Source organism: Amphiura filiformis, chromosome 5, assembly GCF_039555335.1.
Source record: "Amphiura filiformis chromosome 5, Afil_fr2py, whole genome shotgun sequence".
NCBI classification, from domain to species: Eukaryota; Metazoa; Echinodermata; class Ophiuroidea; order Amphilepidida; family Amphiuridae; genus Amphiura; species Amphiura filiformis.
In genome coordinates this window covers 66,317,412-66,338,548 of record NC_092632.1, presented here as the reverse complement: position 1 = coordinate 66,338,548, position 21,137 = coordinate 66,317,412, and the positions used below count along the sequence as shown (strand labels likewise).

Here is a 21,137-nt window from a genome sequence, read left to right as displayed (position 1 = left end):
TGATACTGTGATGGATGGAGAAGAAGCTGTCCCACAACAAATAGCTACAGACAAAGGTCTTGCTTTTACACTTGAACCACTTCCAGAAGATGCAGCTAATGATACGCCTCTCATGGCAGTTAATACTAACCCACTTGAAGAAATGCCTGCAATACAAGGCTTAGTATCAAATCCAGAAGCTAAGCCATTCAGAATTACAGACCCTGTGAATGGAAAACCAATGATTGCTGTTCCAGCTTCGAATGCTGATGACTTGGAAAATAAGCCAAGTGTGTATCTGCCTGATTCTACCAAGCCTGCTCTGGTATACCACCCTTGTGAAGATATGGAGGGAGACTCTAAGCCATCAGCTCTGGAGAGTGATTCCAGGCAACCTGTAGAACCATCATCGGTTGTTGAAGAACCTGATTCTTCAGCTCCTCTCCAGCCTTCAAAAAGCCAACAACTCGAGTCTGGACCTACTTTACCAGTGGATGGATCAGAGAAGCCTAAGGTACAACAAATTATCACAGACAAGGGCCCTGCTTACGTCTTGAAGCCAGCCAAGGAAGGAGACCAAGAGGGTCCTCTCTTACCTGCTGAGGAGTCTCCATTAACAAGCAAACCCCAAGTAGTAGGAATTGAAACTTGTCCTGAGAAAGCTCCATTCTGTGTACAAGATCCAGTCAGTGGCAACATCATGCAAGCTGTTCCTGCAACAAATTCAGAACAGCTAGATAAATTGCCAAGTGCATATCCAGATGGAGGTGACAAGCCTGTGCAGTTGTATCATCCAAAACCAGACAAAGAAGTTACAGGTACTCCTGAAATTGGTGGGGAACCAAGTGAGCAGATGGATACTTCTGATGAGCCATCTCATAAACAACTGCTAACTGACAAAGGATTGGCATATTCAGTGCAGCCATTGCTCGAAGATGATGATACTGGCGATGAATCTATACCACTGCTTGCTTTACAATCCGAGCCATTAGAGGAGGTGCCGACACCACTCAAAGTTGTTCACAAACCAGATGCTAAGCCATATAGAATCAAAGATCCTAGAACTGGCCAACCAGCACTAGCAGTACCTACATCAGAGAGACCAAATGTAGGAGAAAGTAGTATCTATGTTGATGATGTAAATGAACCTGCAGCTGTTTATTATCCACATAAGGAACAAGTTTCACCAGATTCTGCTTCACAGCTTCCTACTAAACCTACACACCAGCAGGTCAACACTGACAAAGGATTGGCCTATGTACTAAAGCCTCTCACTCCTGAAGATCGCATGCAGAGGGCACCTGTTGTAGCCACCAAGAAGAAACCTCTCAAAGAGCTACCAAGAGTGACTGGACTGGATACAGTACCTGATACTGCACCATTTAAAATCAAAGACCCCAAAACTGGTGATTTCATGCGTGCTGTGCCTGTTACAAACTCTGACCAGCTGAAGGAAAACCCAAGTGTCTTTGTTACCAAACCAAAGAAACCAGCCTTAATACATTATCCTGATGTACCAGAATCCAAACCATCTGAACTAGTTGCCGGAGGAGAAGAGGCCAAAAAGCCAGAAGCTGGATACATCCCAGAAGACACAATGGAAGTGTGTCCAACTGATGATACCAGAGGCGATGAACCATGCACAGCTCCTCAAATTGTGACTGATGAAGGTCCAGCATTTGTGATGACACCACCATCAGAAGCGCCCATTGCATCACATGATCAACCAACACCTGTTGTTGCTGCAGACAGGGAACCACTTAACGAGGCACCAAACATTGTTGGTTTGCAGACTGTACCAAAGAGCAAGCCATTCAAAGTGGTAGATCCCAACACTGGTGAGGTTAAAGATGCTGTTCCTGCCACGTCTGCTGAACAAATAGAAAAGCAACCATGTGTGTTTATGAAAGACCCAAATCAAGCACCCAAGGTTTATGATCCTACAGTGTATCCTGGTCCAGAAGCACCATCCTCTGCAGCAGATGAAGAACATCCAGCAGAGTCAAAACCACAGCAGGTGCTTACAGATAAAGGCTGGGCATTTAAATTGCAGCCAGTTACTGATGGGACTGATTCAGAGCCAACCCACATTGCAGCAATGGAAACTGATTCTGACAGTCCACCACAGTTGGCTTCTTTGCAAACGGCACCAGTCATGGAACCTGTCCAGATTTGTGATCCTGTCACGGGTGATGTCATGGAAGCCATACCAGTAACTGATGAAGAGGAACTAACCCAAGAGCCGCTAGCCTTTATGTCAGATCAAGACAAACCAATCAAAGTGTACAATCCCAAAACAGGACAGACTAAGACAGCATACCCAGCTGTACCTAGTGATGAAAAGCCTCCCAAAGACAAAGCAGATGATACTGTGATGGATGGAGAAGAAGCTGTCCCACAACAAATAGCTACAGACAAAGGTCTTGCTTTTACACTTGAACCACTTCCAGAAGATGCAGCTAATGATACACCTCTCATGGCAGTTAATACTAACCCACTTGAAGAAATGCCTGCAATACAAGGCTTAGTATCAAATCCAGAAGCTAAGCCATTCAGAATTACAGACCCTGTAAATGGAAAACCAATGATTGCTGTTCCAGCTTCGAATCCTGATGACTTAGAAAATAAGCCAAGTGTGTATCTGCCTGATTCTACCAAGCCTGCTCTGGTATACCACCCTTGTGAAGATATGGAGGGAGACTCTAAGCCATCAGCTCTGGAGAGTGATTCCAGGCAACCTGTAGAACCATCATTGGTTGTTGAAGAACCTGATTCTTCAGCTCCTCTCCAGCCTTCAAAAAGCCAACAACTCGAGTCTGAACCTACTTTACCAGTGGATGGATCAGAGAAGCCTAAGGTACAACAAATTATCACAGACAAGGGCCCTGCTTACGTCTTGAAGCCAGCCAAGGAAGGAGACCAAGAGGGTCCTCTCTTACCTGCTGAGGAGTCTCCATTAACAAGCAAACCCCAAGTAGTAGGAATTGAAACTTGTCCTGAGAAAGCTCCATTCTGTGTACAAGATCCAGTCAGTGGCAACATCATGCAAGCTGTTCCTGCAACAAATTCAGAACAGCTAGATAGATTGCCAAGTGCATATCCAGATGATGGTGACAAGCCTGTGCAGTTGTATCATCCAAAACCAGACAAAGAAGTTACAGGTACTCCTGAAATTGGTGGGGAACCAAGTGAGCAGATGGATACTTCTGATGAGCCATCTCATAAACAACTGCTAACTGACAAAGGATTGGCATATTCAGTGCAGCCATTGCTCGAAGATGATGATACTGGCGATGAATCTATACCACTGCTTGCTTTACAATCCGAGCCATTAGAGGAGGTACCGACACCACTCAAAGTTGTTCACAAACCAGATGCTAAGCCATATAGAATCAAAGATCCTAGAACTGGCCAACCAGCACTAGCAGTACCTACATCAGAGAGACCAAATGTAGGAGAAAGTAGTATCTATGTTGATGATGTAAATGAACCTGCAGCTGTTTATTATCCACATAAGGAACAAGTTTCACCAGATTCTGCTTCACAGCTTCCTACTAAACCTACACACCAGCAGGTCAACACTGACAAAGGATTGGCCTATGTACTAAAACCTCTCACTCCTGAAGATCGCATGCAGAGGGCACCTGTTGTAGCCACCAAGAAGAAACCTCTCAAAGAGCTACCAAGAGTAACTGGACTGGATACAGTACCTGATACTGCACCATTTAAAGTCAAAGACCCCAAAACTGGTGATTTCATGCGTGCTGTGCCTGTTACAAACTCTGACCAGCTGAAGGAAAACCCAAGTGTCTTTGTTACCAAACCAAAGAAACCAGCCTTAATACATTATCCTGATGTACCAGAATCCAAACCATCTGAACTAGTTGCCGGAGGAGAAGAGGCCAAAAAGCCAGAAGCTGGATACATCCCAGAAGACACAATGGAAGTGTGTCCAACTGATGATACCAGAGGTGATGAACCATGCACAGCTCCTCAAATTGTGACTGATGAAGGTCCAGCATTTGTGTTGACACAACCATCAGAAGAGCCCATTGCATCACATTATCAACCAACACCTGTTGTTGCTGCAGACAGGGAACCACTTAACGAGGCACCAAACATTGTTGGTTTGCAGACTGTACCAAAGAGCAAGCCATTCAAAGTGGTAGATCCCAACACTGGTGAGGTTAAAGATGCTGTTCCTGCCACGTCTGCTGAACAAATAGAAAAGCAACCATGTGTGTTTGTGAAAGACCCAAATCAAGCACCCAAGGTTTATGATCCTACAGTGTATCCTGGTCCAGAAGCACCATCCTCTGCAGCAGATGAAGAACATCCAGCAGAGTCAAAACCACAGCAGGTGCTTACAGATAAAGGCTGGGCATTTAAATTGCAGCCAGTTACTGATGGGACTGATTCAGAGCCAACCCACATTGCAGCAATGGAAACTGATTCTGACAGTCCACCACAGTTGGCTTCTTTGCAAACGGCACCAGTCATGGAACCTGTCCAGATTTGTGATCCTGTCACGGGTGATGTCATGGAAGCCATACCAGTAACTGATGAAGAGGAACTAAACCAAGAGCCGCTAGCCTTTATGTCAGATCAAGACAAACCAATCAAAGTGTACAATCCCAAAACAGGACAGACTAAGACAGCATACCCAGCTGTACCTAGTGATGAAAAGCCTCCCAAAGACAAAGCAGATGATACTGTGATGGATGGAGAAGAAGCTGTCCCACAACAAATAGCTACAGACAAAGGTCTTGCTTTTACACTTGAACCACTTCCAGAAGATGCAGCTAATGATACGCCTCTCATGGCAGTTAATACTAACCCACTTGAAGAAATGCCTGCAATACAAGGCTTAGTATCAAATCCAGAAGCTAAGCCATTCAGAATTACAGACCCTGTAAATGGAAAACCAATGATTGCTGTTCCAGCTTCGAATCCTGATGACTTAGAAAATAAGCCAAGTGTGTATCTGCCTGATTCTACCAAGCCTGCTCTGGTATACCACCCTTGTGAAGATATGGAGGGAGACTCTAAGCCATCAGCTCTGGAGAGTGATTCCAGGCAACCTGTAGAACCATCATTGGTTGTTGAAGAACCTGATTCTTCAGCTCCTCTCCAGCCTTCAAAAAGCCAACAACTCGAGTCTGAACCTACTTTACCAGTGGATGGATCAGAGAAGCCTAAGGTACAACAAATTATCACAGACAAGGGCCCTGCTTACGTCTTGAAGCCAGCCAAGGAAGGAGACCAAGAGGGTCCTCTCTTACCTGCTGAGGAGTCTCCATTAACAAGCAAACCCCAAGTAGTAGGAATTGAAACTTGTCCTGAGAAAGCTCCATTCTGTGTACAAGATCCAGTCAGTGGCAACATCATGCAAGCTGTTCCTGCAACAAATTCAGAACAGCTAGATAAATTGCCAAGTGCATATCCAGATGATGGTGACAAGCCTGTGCAGTTGTATCATCCAAAACCAGACAAAGAAGTTACAGGTACTCCTGAAATTGGTGGGGAACCAAGTGAGCAGATGGATACTTCTGATGAGCCATCTCATAAACAACTGCTAACTGACAAAGGATTGGCATATTCAGTGCAGCCATTGCTCGAAGATGATGATACTGGCGATGAATCTATACCACTGCTTGCTTTACAATCCGAGCCATTAGAGGAGGTACCGACACCACTCAAAGTTGTTCACAAACCAGATGCTAAGCCATATAGAATCAAAGATCCTAGAACTGGCCAACCAGCACTAGCAGTACCTACATCAGAGAGACCAAATGTAGGAGAAAGTAGTATCTATGTTGATGATGTAAATGAACCTGCAGCTGTTTATTATCCACATAAGGAACAAGTTTCACCAGATTCTGCTTCACAGCTTCCTACTAAACCTACACACCAGCAGGTCAACACTGACAAAGGATTGGCCTATGTACTAAAGCCTCTCACTCCTGAAGATCGCATGCAGAGGGCACCTGTTGTAGCCACCAAGAAGAAACCTCTCAAAGAGCTACCAAGAGTAACTGGACTGGATACAGTACCTGATACTGCACCATTTAAAGTCAAAGACCCCAAAACTGGTGATTTCATGCGTGCTGTGCCTGTTACAAACTCTGACCAGCTGAAGGAAAACCCAAGTGTCTTTGTTCACCAAACCAAAGAAACCAGCCTTAATACATTATCCTGATGTACCAGAATCCAAACCATCTGAACTAGTTGCCGGAGGAGAAGAGGCCAAAAAGCCAGAAGCTGGATACATCCCAGAAGACACAATGGAAGTGTGTCCAACTGATGATACCAGAGGTGATGAACCATGCACAGCTCCTCAAATTGTGACTGATGAAGGTCCAGCATTTGTGTTGACACAACCATCAGAAGAGCCCATTGCATCATATTATCAACCAACACCTGTTGTTGCTGCAGACAGGAACCACTTAACGAGGCACCAAACATTGTTGGTTTGCAGACTGTACCAAAGAGCAAGCCATTCAAAGTGGTAGATCCCAACACTGGTGAGGTTAAAGATGCTGTTCCTGCCACGTCTGCTGAACAAATAGAAAAGCAACCATGTGTGTTTGTGAAAGACCCAAATCAAGCACCCAAGGTTTATGATCCTACAGTGTATCCTGGTCCAGAAGCACCATCCTCTGCAGCAGATGAAGAACATCCAGCAGAGTCAAAACCACAGCAGGTGCTTACAGATAAAGGCTGGGCATTTAAATTGCAGCCAGTTACTGATGGGACTGATTCAGAGCCAACCCACATTGCAGCAATGGAAACTGATTCTGACAGTCCACCACAGTTGGCTTCTTTGCAAAAGGCACCAGTCATGGAACCTGTCCAGATTTGTGATCCTGTCACGGGTGATGTCATGGAAGCCATACCAGTAACTGATGAAGAGGAACTAAACCAAGAGCCGCTAGCCTTTATGTCAGATCAAGACAAACCAATCAAAGTGTACAATCCCAAAACAGGACAGACTAAGACAGCATACCCAGCTGTACCTAGTGATGAAACACCTCCCAAAGACAAAGCAGATGATACTGTGATGGATGGAGAAGAAGCTGTCCCACAACAAATAGCTACAGACAAAGGTCTTGCTTTTACACTTGAACCACTTCCAGAAGATGCAGCTAATGATACGCCTCTCATGGCAGTTAATACTAACCCACTTGAAGAAATGCCTGCAATACAAGGTTTAGTATCAAATCCAGAAGCTAAGCCATTCAGAATTACAGACCCTGTAAATGGAAAACCAATGATTGCTGTTCCAGCTTCGAATCCTGATGACTTGGAAAATAAGCCAAGTGTCTATCTGCCTGATTCTACCAAGCCTGCTCTGGTATACCACCCTTGTGAAGATATGGAGGGAGACTCTAAGCCATCAGCTCTGGAGAGTGATTCCAGGCAACCTGTAGAACCATCATCGGTTGTTGAAGAACCTGATTCTTCAGCTCCTCTTCAGCCTTCAGAAAGCCAACAACTCGAGTCTGAACCCTCTTTACCAGTGGATGAATCAGAGAAACCTAAGGTACAACAAATTATCACAGACAAGGGCCCTGCTTACGTCTTGAAGCCAGCCAAGGAAGGAGATCAAGAGGGTCCTCTCTTACCTGCTGAGGAGTCAACATTATCAAGCAAACCCCAAGTAGTAGGAATTGAAACTTGTCCTGAGAAAGCTCCATTCTGTGTACAAGATCCTGTCAGTGGCAACATCATGCAAGCTGTTCCTGCAACAAATTCAGAACAGCTAGATAAATTGCCAAGTGCATATGCAGATGGAGGTGACAAGCCTGTGCAGTTGTATCATCCAAAACCAGACAAAGAAGTTACAGGTACTCCTGAAATTGGTGGGGTACCAAGTGAGCAGATGGATACTTCTGATGAGCCATCTCATAAACAACTGTTAACTGACAAAGGATTGGCATATTCAGTGCAGCCATTGCTCGAAGATGATGATACTGGCGATGAATCTATACCACTGCTTGCTTTACAATCCGAGCCATTAGAGGAGGTACCGACACCACTCAAAGTTGTTCACAAACCAGATGCTAAGCCATATAGAGTTAAAGATCCTAGAACTGGCCTACCAGCACTAGCAGTACCTACATCAGAGAGACCAAATGTAGGAGAAAGTAGTATCTATGTTGATGATGTAAATGAACCTGCAGCTGTTTATTATCCACATAAGGAACAAGTTTCACCAGATTCTGCTTCACAGCTTCCTACTAAACCTACACACCAGCAGGTCAACACTGACAAAGGATTGGCCTATGTACTAAAAGCCTCTCACTCCTGAAGATCGCATGCAGAGGGCACCTGTTGTAGCCACCAAGAAGAAACCTCTCAAAGAGCTACCAAGAGTGACTGGACTGGATACAGTACCTGATATTGCACCATTTAAAGTCAAAGACCCCAAAACTGGTGATTTCATGCGTGCTGTGCCTGTTACAAACTCTGACCAGCTGAAGGAAAACCCAAGTGTCTTGGTTACCAAACCAAAGAAACCAGCCTTAATACATTATCCTGTTGTACCAGAATCCAAACCATCTGAACTGGTTGCGGGAGGAGAAGAGGCCAAAAAGCCAGAAGCTGGATACATCCCAGAAGACACTATGGAAGTATGTCCAACTGATGATACCAGAGGCGATGAACCATGCACAGCTCCTCAAATTGTGACTGATAAAGGTCCAGCATTTGTGTTGACACCACCATCAGAAGAGCCCATTGCATCACATGATCAACCAACACCTGTTGTTGCTGCAGACAGGGAACCACTTAACGAGGCACCAAACATTGTTGGTTTGCAGACTGTACCAGAGAGCAAGCCATTCAAAGTGGTAGATCCCAACACTGGTGAGGTTAAAGATGCTGTTCCTGCCACGTCTGCTGAACAAATAGAAAAGCAACCATGTGTGTTTGTGAAAGACCCAAATCAAGCACCCAAGGTTTATGATCCTACAGTGTATCCTGGTCCAGAAGAACCATCCTCTGCAGCAGATGAAGAACATCCAGCAGAGTCAAAACCACAGCAGGTGCTTACAGATAAAGGCTGGGCATTTAAATTGCAGCCAGTTACTGATGGGACTGATTCAGAGCCAACCCACATTGCAGCAATGGAAACTGATTCTGACAGTCCACCACAGTTGGCTTCTTTGCAAACGGCACCAGACATGGAACCTGTCCAGATTTGTGATCCTGTCACGGGTGATGTCATGGAAGCCATACCAGTAACTGATGAAGAGGAACTAAACCAAGAGCCGCTAGCCTTTATGTCAGATCAAGACAAACCAATCAAAGTGTACAATCCCAAAACAGGACAGACTAAGACAGCATACCCAGCTGTACCTAGTGATGAAACACCTCCCAAAGACAAAGCAGATGATACTGTGATGGATGGAGAAGAGGCTGTCCCACAACAAATAGCTACAGACAAAGGTCTTGCTTTTACACTTGAACCACTTCCAGAAGATGCAGCTAACGATACGCCTCTCATGGCAGTTAATACTAACCCACTTGAAGAAATGCCTGCAATGCAAGGCTTAGTATCAAACCCAGAAGCTAAGCCATTCAGAATTACAGATCCTGTAAATGGAAAACCAATGATTGCTGTTCCAGCTTCGAATCCTGATGACTTGGAAAATAAGCCAACTGTGTATCTGCCTGATTCAACCAAGCCTGCTCTTGTATACCACCCTTGTGAAGATATGGAGGGAGACTCTAAGCCATCAGCTCTGGAGAGTGATTCCAGGCAACCTGTAGAACCATCATCGGTTGTTGAAGAACCTGATTCTTCAGCTCCTCTCCAGCCTTCAGAAAGCCTACAACTCGAGTCTGCACCCTCTTTACCAGTGGATGAATCAGAGAAGCCTAAGGTACAACAAATTATCACAGACAAGGGCCCTGCTTACATCTTGAAGCCAGCCAAGGAAGGAGACCAAGAGGGTCCTCTCTTACCTACTGAGGAGTCTCCATTAACAAGCAAACCCGAAGTAGTAGGAATTGAAACTTGTCCTGAGAAAGCTCCATTCTGTGTACAAGATCCTGTCAGTGGCAACATCATGCAAGCTGTTCCTGCAACAAATTCAGAACAGCTAGATAAATTGCCAAGTGCATATGCAGATGGCGGTGACAAGCCTGTGCAGTTGTATCATCCAAAACCAGACAAAGAAGTTACAGGTACTCCTGAAATTGGCGGGGAACCAAGTGAGCAGATGGATACTTCTGATGAGCCATCTCATAAACAACTGCTAACTGACAAAGGATTGGCATATTCAGTGCAGCCATTGCTTGAAGATGATGATACTGGCGATGAATCTATACCACTGCTTGCTTTACAATACAAGCCATTAGAGGAGGTACCGACACCACTCAAAGTTGTTCACAAACCAGATGCTAAGCAATATAGAGTCAAAGATCCTAGAACTTGCCGACCAGCACTAGCAGTACCTACATCAGAGAGTCCAAATGTAGGAGAAAGTAGTATCTATGTTGATGATGTAAATGAACCTGCAGCTGTTTATTATCCACATAAGGAACAAGTTTCACCAGATTCTGCTTCACAGCTTCCTACTAAACCTACACACCAGCAGGTCAACACTGACAAAGGATTGGCCTATGTGCTAAAGCCTCTCACTCCTGAAGATTGCATGCAGAGGGCACCTGTTGTAGCCACCAAGAAGAAACCTCTCAAAGAGCTACCAAGAGTGACTGGACTGGATACAGTACCTGATATTGCACCATTTAAAGTCAAAGACCCCAAAACTGGTGATTTCATGCGTGCTGTACCTGTTACAAACTCTGACCAGCTGAAGGAAAACCCAAGTGTCTTTGTTACCAAACCAAAGAAACCAGCCTTAATACATTATCCTGATGTACCAGAATCCAAACCATCTGAACTACTTGCCGGAGGAGAAGAGGCCAAAAAGCCAGAAGCTGGATACATCCCAGAAGACACAATGGAAGTGTGTCCAACTGATGATACCAGAGGCGATGAACCATGCACAGCTCCTCAAATTGTGACTGATAAAGGTCCAGCATTTGTGTTGACACCACCATCTGAAGAGCCCATTGCATCACATGGTCAACCAACACCTGTTGTTGCTGCAGACAGGGAACCACTTAATGAGGCACCAAACATTGTTGGTTTGCAGACTGTACCAAAGAGCAAGCCATTCAAAGTGGTAGATCCCAACACTGGTGAGGTTAAAGATGCTGTTCCTGCCACGTCTGCTGAACAAATAGAAAAGCAACCATGTGTGTTTGTGAAAGACCCAAATCAAGCACCCAAGGTTTATGATCCTACAGTGTATCCTGGTCCAGAAGCACCATCCTCTGCAGCAGATGAAGAACATCCAGCAGAGTCAAAACCACAGCAGGTGCTTACAGATAAAGGCTGGGCATTTAAATTGCAGCCAGTTACTGATGGGACTGATTCAGAGCCAACCCACATTGCAGCAATGGAAACTGATTCTGACAGTCCACCACAGTTGGCTTCTTTGCAAACGGCACCAGTCATGGAACCTGTCCAGATTTGTGATCCTGTCACGGGTGATGTCATGGAAGCCATACCAGTAACTGATGAAGAGGAACTAAACCAAGAGCCGCTAGCCTTTATGTCAGATCAAGACAAACCAATCAAAGTGTACAATCCCAAAACAGGACAGACTAAGACAGCATACCCAGCTGTACCTAGTGATGAAAAGCCTCCCAAAGACAAAGCAGATGATACTGTGATGGATGGAGAAGAAGCTGTCCCACAACAAATAGCTACAGACAAAGGTCTTGCTTTTACACTTGAACCACTTCCAGAAGATGCAGCTAATGATACGCCTCTCATGGCAGTTAATACTAACCCACTTGAAGAAATGCCTGCAATACAAGGCTTAGTATCAAATCCAGAAGCTAAGCCATTCAGAATTACAGACCCTGTAAATGGAAAACCAATGATTGCTGTTCCAGCTTCTAATCCTGATGACTTGGAAAATAAACCAAGTGTGTATCTGCCTGATTCTACCAAGCCTGCTCTGGTATACCACCCTTGTGAAGATATGGAGGGAGACTCTAAGCCATCAGCTCTGGAGAGTGATTCCAGGCAACCTGTAGAACCATCATCGGTTGTTGAAGAACCTGATTCTTCAGCTCCTCTCCAGCCTTCAAAAAGCCAACAACTCGAGTCTGAACCCACTTTACCAGTGGATGGATCAGAGAAGCCTAAGGTACAACAAATTATCACAGACAAGGGCCCTGCTTATGTCTTGAAGCCAGCCAAGGAAGGAGACCAAGAGGGTCCTCTCTTACCTGCTGAGGTGTCTCCATTAACAAGCAAACCCCAAGTAGTAGGAATTGAAACTTGTCCTGAGAAAGCTCCATTCTGTGTACAAGATCCTGTCAGTGGCAATATCATGCAAGCTGTTCCTGCAACAAATTCAGAACAGCTAGATAAATTGCCAAGTGCATATGCAGATGGAGGTGACAAGCCTGTGCAGTTGTATCATCCAAAACCAGACAAAGTAGTTACAGGTACTCCTGAAATTGGTGGGGAACCAAGTGAGCAGATGGATACTTCTGATGAGCCATCTCATAAACAACTGCTAACTGACAAAGGATTGGCATATTCAGTGCAGCCATTGCTCGAAGATGATGATACTGGCGATGAATCTATACCACTGCTTGCTTTACAATCCGAGCCATTAGAGGAGGTACCGACACCACTCAAAGTTGTTCACAAACCAGATGCTAAGCCATATAGAGTGAAAGATCCTAGAACTGGCCAACCAGCACTAGCAGTACCTACATCAGAGAGACCAAATGTAGGAGAAAGTAGTATCTATGTTGATGATGTAAATGAACCTGCAGCTGTTTATTATCCACATAAGGAACAAGTTTCACCAGATTCTGCTTCACAGCTTCCTACTAAACCTACACACCAGCAGGTCAACACTGACAAAGGATTGGCCTATGTACTAAAGCCTCTCACTCCTGAAGATCGCATGCAGAGGGCACCTGTTGTAGCCACCAAGAAGAAACCTCTCAAAGAGCTACCAAGAGTGACTGGACTGGATACAGTACCTGATATTGCACCATTTAAAGTCAAAGACCCCAAAACTGGTGATTTCATGCGTGCTGTGCCTGTTACAAACTCTGACCAGCTGAAGGAAAACCCAAGTGTCTTTGTCACCAAACCAAAGAAACCAGCCTTAATACATTATCCTGATGTACCAGAATCCAAACCATCTGAACTGGTTGCCGGAGGAGAAGAGGCCAAAAAGCCAGAAGCTGGATACATCCCAGAAGACACAATGGAAGTGTGTCCAACTGATGATACCAGAGGCGATGAACCATGCACAGCTCCTCAAATTGTGACTGATGAAGGTCCAGCATTTGTGTTGACACCACCATCAGAAGAGCCCATTGAATCACATGATCAAGCAACACCTATTGTTGCTGCAGACAGGGAACCACTTAACGAGGCACCAAACATTGTTGGTTTGCAGACTGTACCAAAGAGCAAGCCATTCAAAGTGGTAGATCCCAACACTGGTGAGGTTAAAGATGCTGTTCCTGCCACGTCTGCTGAACAAATAGAAAAGCAACCATGTGTGTTTGTGAAAGACCCAAATCAAGCACCCAAGGTTTATGATCCTACAGTGTATCCTGGTCCAGAAGCACCATCCTCTGCAGCAGATGAAGAACATCCAGCAGAGTCAAAACCACAGCAGGTGCTTACAGATAAAGGCTGGGCATTTAAATTGCAGCCAGTTACTGATGGGACTGATTCAGAGCCAACCCACATTGCAGCAATGGAAACTGATTCTGACAGTCCACCACAGTTGGCTTCTTTGCAAACGGCACCAGTCATGGAACCTGTCCAGATTTGTGATCCTGTCACAGGTGATGTCATGGAAGCCATACCAGTAACTGATGAAGAGGAACTAAACCAAGAGCCGCTAGCCTTTATGTCAGATCAAGACAAACCAATCAAAGTGTACAATCCCAAAACAGGACAGACTAAGACAGCATACCCAGCTGTACCTAGTGATGAAAAGCCTCCCAAAGACAAAGCAGATGATACTGTGATGGATGGAGAAGAAGCTGTCCCACAACAAATAGTTACAGACAAAGGTCTTGCTTTTACACTTGAACCACTTCCAGAAGATGCAGCTAATGATACGCCTCTCATGGCAGTTAATACTAACCCACTTGAAGAAATGCCTGCAATACAAGGCTTAGTATCAAATCCAGAAGCTAAGCCATTCAGAATTACAGACCCTGTAAATGGAAAACCAATGATTGCTGTTCCAGCTTCGAATGCTGATGACTTGGAAAATAAGCCAAGTGTGTATCTGCCTGATTCTACCAAGCCTGCTCTGGTATACCACCCTTGTGAAGATATGGAGGGAGACTCTAAGCCATCAGCTCTGGAGAGTGATTCCAGGCAACCTGTAGAACCATCATCGGTTGTTGAAGAACCTGATTCTTCAGCTCCTCTCCAGCCTTCAAAAAGCCAACAACTCGAGTCTGAACCCACTTTACCAGTGGATGGATCAGAGAAGCCTAAGGTACAACAAGTTATCACAGACAAGGGCCCTGCTTATGTCTTGAAGCCAGCCAAGGAAGGAGACCAAGAGGGTCCTCTCTTACCTGCTGAGGTGTCTCCATTAACAAGCAAACCCCAAGTAGTAGGAATTGAAACTTGTCCTGAGAAAGCTCCATTCTGTGTACAAGATCCTGTCAGTGGCAATATCATGCAAGCTGTTCCTGCAACAAATTCAGAACAGCTAGATAAATTGCCAAGTGCATATGCAGATGGAGGTGACAAGCCTGTGCAGTTGTATCATCCAAAACCAGACAAAGAAGTTACAGGTACTCCTGAAATTGGTGGGGAACCAAGTGAGCAGATGGATACTTCTGATGAGCCATCTCATAAACAACTGCTAACTGACAAAGGATTGGCATATTCAGTGCAGCCATTGCTCGAAGATGATGATACTGGCGATGAATCTATACCACTGCTTGCTTTACAATCCGAGCCATTAGAGGAGGTACCGACACCACTCAAAGTTGTTCACAAACCAGATGCTAAGCCATATAGAGTGAAAGATCCTAGAACTGGCCAACCAGCACTAGCAGTACCTACATCAGAGAGACCAAATGTAGGAGAAAGTAGTATCTATGTTGATGATGTAAATGACCCTGCAGCTGTTTATTATCCACATGAGGAACAAGTTTCACCAGATTCTGCTTCACAGCTTCCTACTAAACCTACACACCAGCAGGTCAACACTGACAAAGGATTGGCCTATGTACTAAAGCCTCTCACTCCTGAAGATCGCATGCAGAGGGCACCTGTTGTAGCCACCAAGAAGAAACCTCTCAAAGAGCTACCAAGAGTGACTGGACTGGATACAGTACCTGATATTGCACCATTTAAAGTCAAAGACCCCAAAACTGGTGATTTCATGCGTGCTGTGCCTGTTACAAACTCTGACCAGCTGAAGGAAAACCCAAGTGTCTTTGTCACCAAACCAAAGAAACCAGCCTTAATACATTATCCTGATGTACCAGAATCCAAACCATCTGAACTGGTTGCCGGAGGAGAAGAGGCCAAAAAGCCAGAAGCTGGATACATCCCAGAAGACACAATGGAAGTGTGTCCAACTGATGATACCAGAGGCGATGAACCATGCACAGCTCCTCAAATTGTGACTGATGAAGGTCCAGCATTTGTGTTGACACAACCATCAGAAGAGCCCATTGCATCACATTATCAACCAACACCTATTGTTGCTGCAGACAGGGAACCACTTAACGAGGCACCAAACATTGTTGGTTTGCAGACTGTACCAAAGAGCAAGCAATTCAAAGTGGTAGATCCCAACACTGGTGAGGTTAAAGATGCTGTTCCTGCCACGTCTGCTGAACAAATAGAAAAGCAACCATGTGTGTTTGTGAAAGACCCAAATCAAGCACCCAAGGTTTATGATCCTACAGTGTATCCTGGTCCAGAAGCACCATCCTCTGCAGCAGATGAAGAACATCCAGCAGAGTCAAAACCACAGCAGGTGCTTACAGATAAAGGCTGGGCATTTAAATTGCAGCCAGTTACTGATGGGACTGATTCAGAGCCAACCCACATTGCAGCAATGGAAACTGATTCTGACAGTCCACCACAGTTGGCTTCTTTGCAAACGGCACCTGTCATGGAACCAGTCCAGATTTGTGATCCTGTCACGGGTGATGTCATGGAAGCCATACCAGTAACTGATGAAGAGGAACTAAAGCAAGAGCCGCTAGCCTTTATGTCAGATCAAGACAAACCAATCAAAGTGTACAATCCCAAAACAGGACAGACTAAGACAGCATACCCAGCTGTACCTAGTGATGAAACACCTCCCAAAGACAAAGCAGATGATACTGTGATGGATGGAGAAGAAGCTGTCCCACAACAAATAGCTACAGACAAAGGTCTTGCTTTTACACTTGAACCACTTCCAGAAGATGCAGCTAATGATACGCCTCTCATGGCAGTTAATACTAACCCACTTGAAGAAATGCCTGCAATACAAGGCTTAGTATCAAATCCAGAAGCTAAGCCATTCAGAATTACAGACCCTGTAAATGGAAAACCAATGATTGCTGTTCCAGCTTGAATCCTGATGACTTGGAAAATAAGCCAAGTGTGTATCTGCCTGATTCTACCAAGCCTGCTCTGGTATACCACCCTTGTGAAGATATGGAGGGAGACTCTAAGCCATCAGCTCTGGAGAGTGATTCCAGGCAACCTGTAGAACCATCATCGGTTGTTGAAGAACCTGATTCTTCAGCTCCTCTCCAGCCTTCAAAAAGCCAACAACTCGAGTCTGAACCCACTTTACCAGTGGATGGATCAGAGAAGCCTAAGGTACAACAAATTATCACAGACAAGGGCCCTGCTTACATCTTGAAGCCAGCCAAGGAAGGAGACCAAGAGGGTCCTCTCTTACCTGCTGAGGAGTCTCCATTAACAAGCAAACCCGAAGTAGTAGGAATTGAAACTTGTCCTGAGAAAGCTCCATTCTGTGTACAAGATCCTGTCAGTGGCAACATCATGCAAGCTGTTCCTGCAACAAATTCAGAACAGCTAGATAAATTGCCAAGTGCATATGCAGATGGAGGTGACAAGCCTGTGCAGTTGTATCATCCAAAACCAGACAAAGAAGTTACAGGTACTCCTGAAATTGGTGGGGAACCAAGTGAGCAGATGGATACTTCTGATGAGCCATCTCATAAACAACTGCTAACTGACAAAGGATTGGCATATTCAGTGCAGCCATTGCTCGAAGATGATGATACTGGCGATGAATCTATACCACTGCTGGCTTTACAATCCGAGCCATTGGAGGAGGCACCGACACCACTCAAAGTTGTTCACAAACCAGATGCTAAGCCATATAGAGTCAAAGATCCTAGAACTGGCCAACCAGCACTAGCAGTACCTACATCAGAGAGACCAAATGTAGGAGAAAGTAGTATCTATGTTGATGATGTAAATGAACCTGCAGCTGTTTATTATCCACATAAGGAACAAGTTTCACCAGATTCTGCTTCACAGCTTCCTACTAAACCTACACACCAGCAGGTCAACACTGACAAAGGATTGGCCTATGTACTAAAGCCTCTCACTCCTGAAGATCGCATGCAGAGGGCACCTGTTGTAGCCACCAAGAAGAAACCTCTCAAAGAGTTCCCAAAAGTGACTGGACTGGATACAGTACCTGATACTGCACCATTTAAAGTCAAAGACCCCAAAACTGGTGATTTCATGCGTGCTGTGCCTGTTACAAACTCTGACCAGCTGAAGGAAAACCCAAGTGTCTTTGTTACCAAACCAAAGAAACCAGCCTTAATACATTATCCTGATTTACCAGAATCCAAGCCATCTGAACTGGTTGCCGGAGGAGAAGAGGCCAAAAAGCCAGAAGCTGGATACATCCCAGAAGACACAATGGAAGTGTGTCCAACTGATGATACCAGAGGCGATGAACCATGCACAGCTCCTCAAATTGTGACTGATGAAGGTCCAGCATTTGTGTTGACACCACCATCAGAAGAGCCCATTGAATCACATGATCAAGCAACACCTGTTGTTGCTGCAGACAGGAACCACTTAACGAGGCACCAAACATTGTTGGTTTGCAGACTGTACCGAAGAGCAAGCCATTCAAAGTGGTAGATCCCAACACTGGTGAGGTTAAAGATGCTGTTCCTGCCACGTCTGCTGAACAAATAGAAAAGCAACCATGTGTGTTTGTGAAAGACCCAAATCAAGCACCCAAGGTTTATGATCCTACAGTGTATCCTGGTCCAGAAGCACCATCCTCTGCAGCAGATGAAGAACATCCAGCAGAGTCAAAACCACAGCAGGTGCTTACAGATAAAGGCTGGGCATTTAAATTGCAGCCAGTTACTGATGGGACTGATTCAGAGCCAACCCACATTGCAGCAATGGAAACTGATTCTGACAGTCCACCACAGTTGGCTTCTTTGCAAACGGCACCAGTCATGGAACCTGTCCAGATTTGTGATCCTGTCACGGGTGATGTCATGGAAGCCATACCAGTAACTGCTGAAGAGGAACTAAAGCAAGAGCCGCTAGCCTTTATGTCAGATCAAGACAAACCAATCAAAGTGTACAATCCCAAAACAGGACAGACTAAGACAGCATACCCAGCTGTACCTAGTGATGAAACGCCTCCCAAAGACAAAGCAGATGATACTGTGATGGATGGAGAAGAAGCTGTCCCACAACAAATAGCTACAGACAAAGGTCTTGCTTTTACACTTGAACCACTTCCAGAAGATGCAGCTAATGATACGCCTCTCATGACAGTTAATACTAACCCACTTGAAGAAATGCCTGCAATACAAGGCTTAGTATCAAATCCAGAAGCTAAGCCATTCAGAATCGAGGACCCTGTAAGCGGGGAACCAATGATTGCTGTTCCGGCATCAAGTCCTGAAGCATTGGAAAATGAACCAAGTGTCTATCTGCCTGATTCTAATAAGCCAGCTTTAGTTTATCATCCAATTAAAGACCTGAAGGATGATTCTAGGCCATCAGTTGCAGAGGATGATATGAAACCACCTGTGGAACCACCTGTACTTGAAGAACCTGATGGTGGTTCACTTGCAGAAAATGCAGTACCACAGCAGTTACTAACTGACAAAGGTTGGGCTTACAACCTTAATCCAGTTGATGATATTAGACTTCCAGATGAGACAGGAGATGATACCCCAGTTGGTGCTGAGTACATTTTATCACCTACCAATGTACCAAATGATCCACCAAACTTTGTCACTCTTCAAGATTCACCTGATGCTAAGCCATTTAAAGTAGAAGATCCTCAATCTGGAGAGGTCATGATTGCAGTTCCAGCAACTGATCCAGATCAATTGGATAGAAACCCAACTGCATTTTGACAGATCCTGAAGATCCTGTGATAGTATATAATCCACTAACACAGGAATCCAAGTTAGCATATCCATCAGAAGCAGATGTAGAACCAGAAGTTGGTCATATGCCAGTCAAACATGATAGTGACTCTTTACTTGATGAGCCTTCGCAGAATATCAACCCTGATATTATGCCACCAAAAAGAGCTCGAGTTGATACTGCAGCAGCATCAAGTGATGATGCTCCATGTGAAGATAAACCTGATGTGTTAAAACCACAGTTAGTAACAGATCATGGTCCTGCATATATACTTACTCCTGTTGATGATGATGACAGAATAGTCCCTGATATTGAAAGTAATCAAGGCAAGCCAGACTATATAATATCCAATGAGACCAAGCAAGCTGAGATACCTGTTGTGACAGGGGCAAGGTTGGTACCAGTAGAACCCATCAGAGTAACAGATCCAACCACTGGTCAAACTTTGGTAGCTCGTCCTGCTGAAAATCTTGATGACTTACAAAATTATCCCTCAGCCTATGTTGATGATGACAGAGAAGACCAGATGCAAGTGCATGACCCTACAACAGGCACAACAAGTACTGCTCATCAATCTGAGAAAGATCATCATCAAGACAAACCTGCCTTCCAACAAAGAATTAAACCAGGTGGCATCACTGGAGAAGAATCTGAACAAAATGTGGAAGATATGGATTCACCAAGCATGGAGGATACAGATGGACCAAAGAAAGGTGATGGTGCAAAACCATCTGATGAATTCACAGGGGCTTTAGCAACATTCCCAGGTGCCCCTGAGGAGGAAACATATGATGTTATGCTACCAAAGAGTATGGATCAGTATGATGTCTTCCTAGAAACTCCACCTATTGATCCCCAGCAAGATGGGTCTGCTGCAACTCCAAATGGACATGTAGGTGAAGAAGTTCAAACTGCATCTGGAAGTAGTGAATCAGAATTGGAAGACAATGATCAGAACTGAAGATATTGAAGATGGTGATGTAATGGATGATGTAGAACAACCAGTTAGTCTACCAGATGTAACATCTTCAATAACATCACCAACTGATTCTGATTCAGAATTTTCTGGACCTGATGCCAAGAAGTCAAGACTAGAAGCAACTTCACCCCCTGTGTCTTCTACACCTATTGAGCAACCAGATCAGACCAAACCAACAGGGAAAGCCTTTTGATGCCATTCTGAGTCCAGTTCCAGATACATCTGACAATCAAACCACACCTGCAAGTGATTTACCACCAATGCAACTTGTTACTGATCAGGGTCCTGCATATGTTCTTACATCACCTGATGATGCCACAGATGAGTCAGATGAGGAGAGTCTCCAGCTAAAGAAGGTGATACACCCAGTTATGTCATCACACCTTGTGAGGTTACAGAACAAAAACCAGCTGTTACAGGTGCAAGGAGATGTCCAGATCCCACACCTATCAAAATCATTGACCCAGTTACTGGAAAGGAAGCTATTGCTAAACCATGTAGTAGCTTGAATGATATTGCCACCAAGCCAACTGCTGTCATAGATGATGACAGAAACAAACCTGCAACTGTGTATTATCCTGATACAAACAAAGGGGTGAAAGCTCATCCTGTTGCTTTGAAGGAAGCCAAGCCAAAAGATACAGATGAAGTCGCTGAAGTACAAGGTAAACATCCTGATGGTATCAAGCCTGA

General features: G+C 44.8%; 1 protein-coding gene across 1 annotated transcript in view; it reads left to right on the top strand.

The window, feature by feature from the left end:
* The window catches only part of LOC140152340 (uncharacterized), a 230,239-nt gene that overhangs the window by 60,970 nt on the left and 148,132 nt on the right, over nucleotides 1–21,137 (top strand). The window contains 9 exon segments of the mRNA XM_072174644.1: nucleotides 87–6,128; nucleotides 6,187–6,370; nucleotides 6,415–8,239; nucleotides 8,277–16,546; nucleotides 16,639–18,203; nucleotides 18,290–19,389; nucleotides 19,434–20,423; nucleotides 20,606–20,800; nucleotides 20,836–21,109. Of these exon segments, the coding sequence (XP_072030745.1) occupies nucleotides 87–6,128; nucleotides 6,187–6,370; nucleotides 6,415–8,239; nucleotides 8,277–16,546; nucleotides 16,639–18,203; nucleotides 18,290–19,389; nucleotides 19,434–20,423; nucleotides 20,606–20,800; nucleotides 20,836–21,109 (20,445 nt within the window).